Below are 554 nucleotides of genomic sequence, written 5' to 3'. Positions count from 1 at the left end.
GGTTTATTGAGGGGAGTGAGGGGTGGGCGGGGACACGCCCCCCCCACCCCATTTTGGGGTGAAAAAAGGGGCGTTTGGGGAGGCTCCGCCCTAAACCGCCTCCTTAAGGACGTCCCGGTAGGCGGAGCCAGACGTTTGTTTGAGGTGAAGGACGGTGGAGAAAAGCCACTTGACCTGGGAGAGGGGGAGTGGGTGGGGCAAAAGAAAGGGGGCGGGTCAAGGTAGGGTTGTTCCCCCCAAGGGCCCCGCCCAAGGTCACGGCCCCACCCAAGGTCATGACCTCGCCGCTCACCTTGAAGAGGGTGACGGTGGCGCTGTAGCAGACGCTGAGGAGGAAGAGGGTGATGAAGACGGTGACGGTTGCCCAAAGACCGTCCAGGTCCTTGTCGGCGTCTTCCGAGCAAATCTCGGCCGAGACGTCGGCTCCTGTTGAGGAGAAGAAGGGGGCGGGGTCAAGGGAGGGTGGGGATGGCTCCGCCTTCTTTTGAGGGTCATTTTTGGGGCCCCGGGGATTGGCCGGCCGGCCGGTTGTCCTGCCCTGAGGTCTCCAGCCA

The 554-nt window shown here is 63.5% G+C and overlaps 1 gene segment (V, D, J or C); it reads right to left on the bottom strand.

Annotated features, from left to right (window-relative positions):
* Positions 1-90: 90 nt before the first annotated feature.
* The window catches only part of LOC104834224, a 4,377-nt gene continuing 3,913 nt past the window's right edge, over positions 91-554 (bottom strand). Inside the window, 2 exon segments of the C gene segment in view lie at positions 91-174; positions 293-426. Coding sequence covers positions 91-174; positions 293-426 — 218 coding nt within the window.

This window comes from Haliaeetus leucocephalus, unplaced genomic scaffold, assembly GCF_000737465.1.
Source record: "Haliaeetus leucocephalus isolate CR32 unplaced genomic scaffold, Haliaeetus_leucocephalus-4.0 Scaffold320, whole genome shotgun sequence".
Taxonomy (NCBI): Eukaryota; Metazoa; Chordata; class Aves; order Accipitriformes; family Accipitridae; genus Haliaeetus; species Haliaeetus leucocephalus.
Note: the sequence above shows the minus strand (reverse complement) of the source record. Positions and strands in the feature narration are given on the sequence as shown.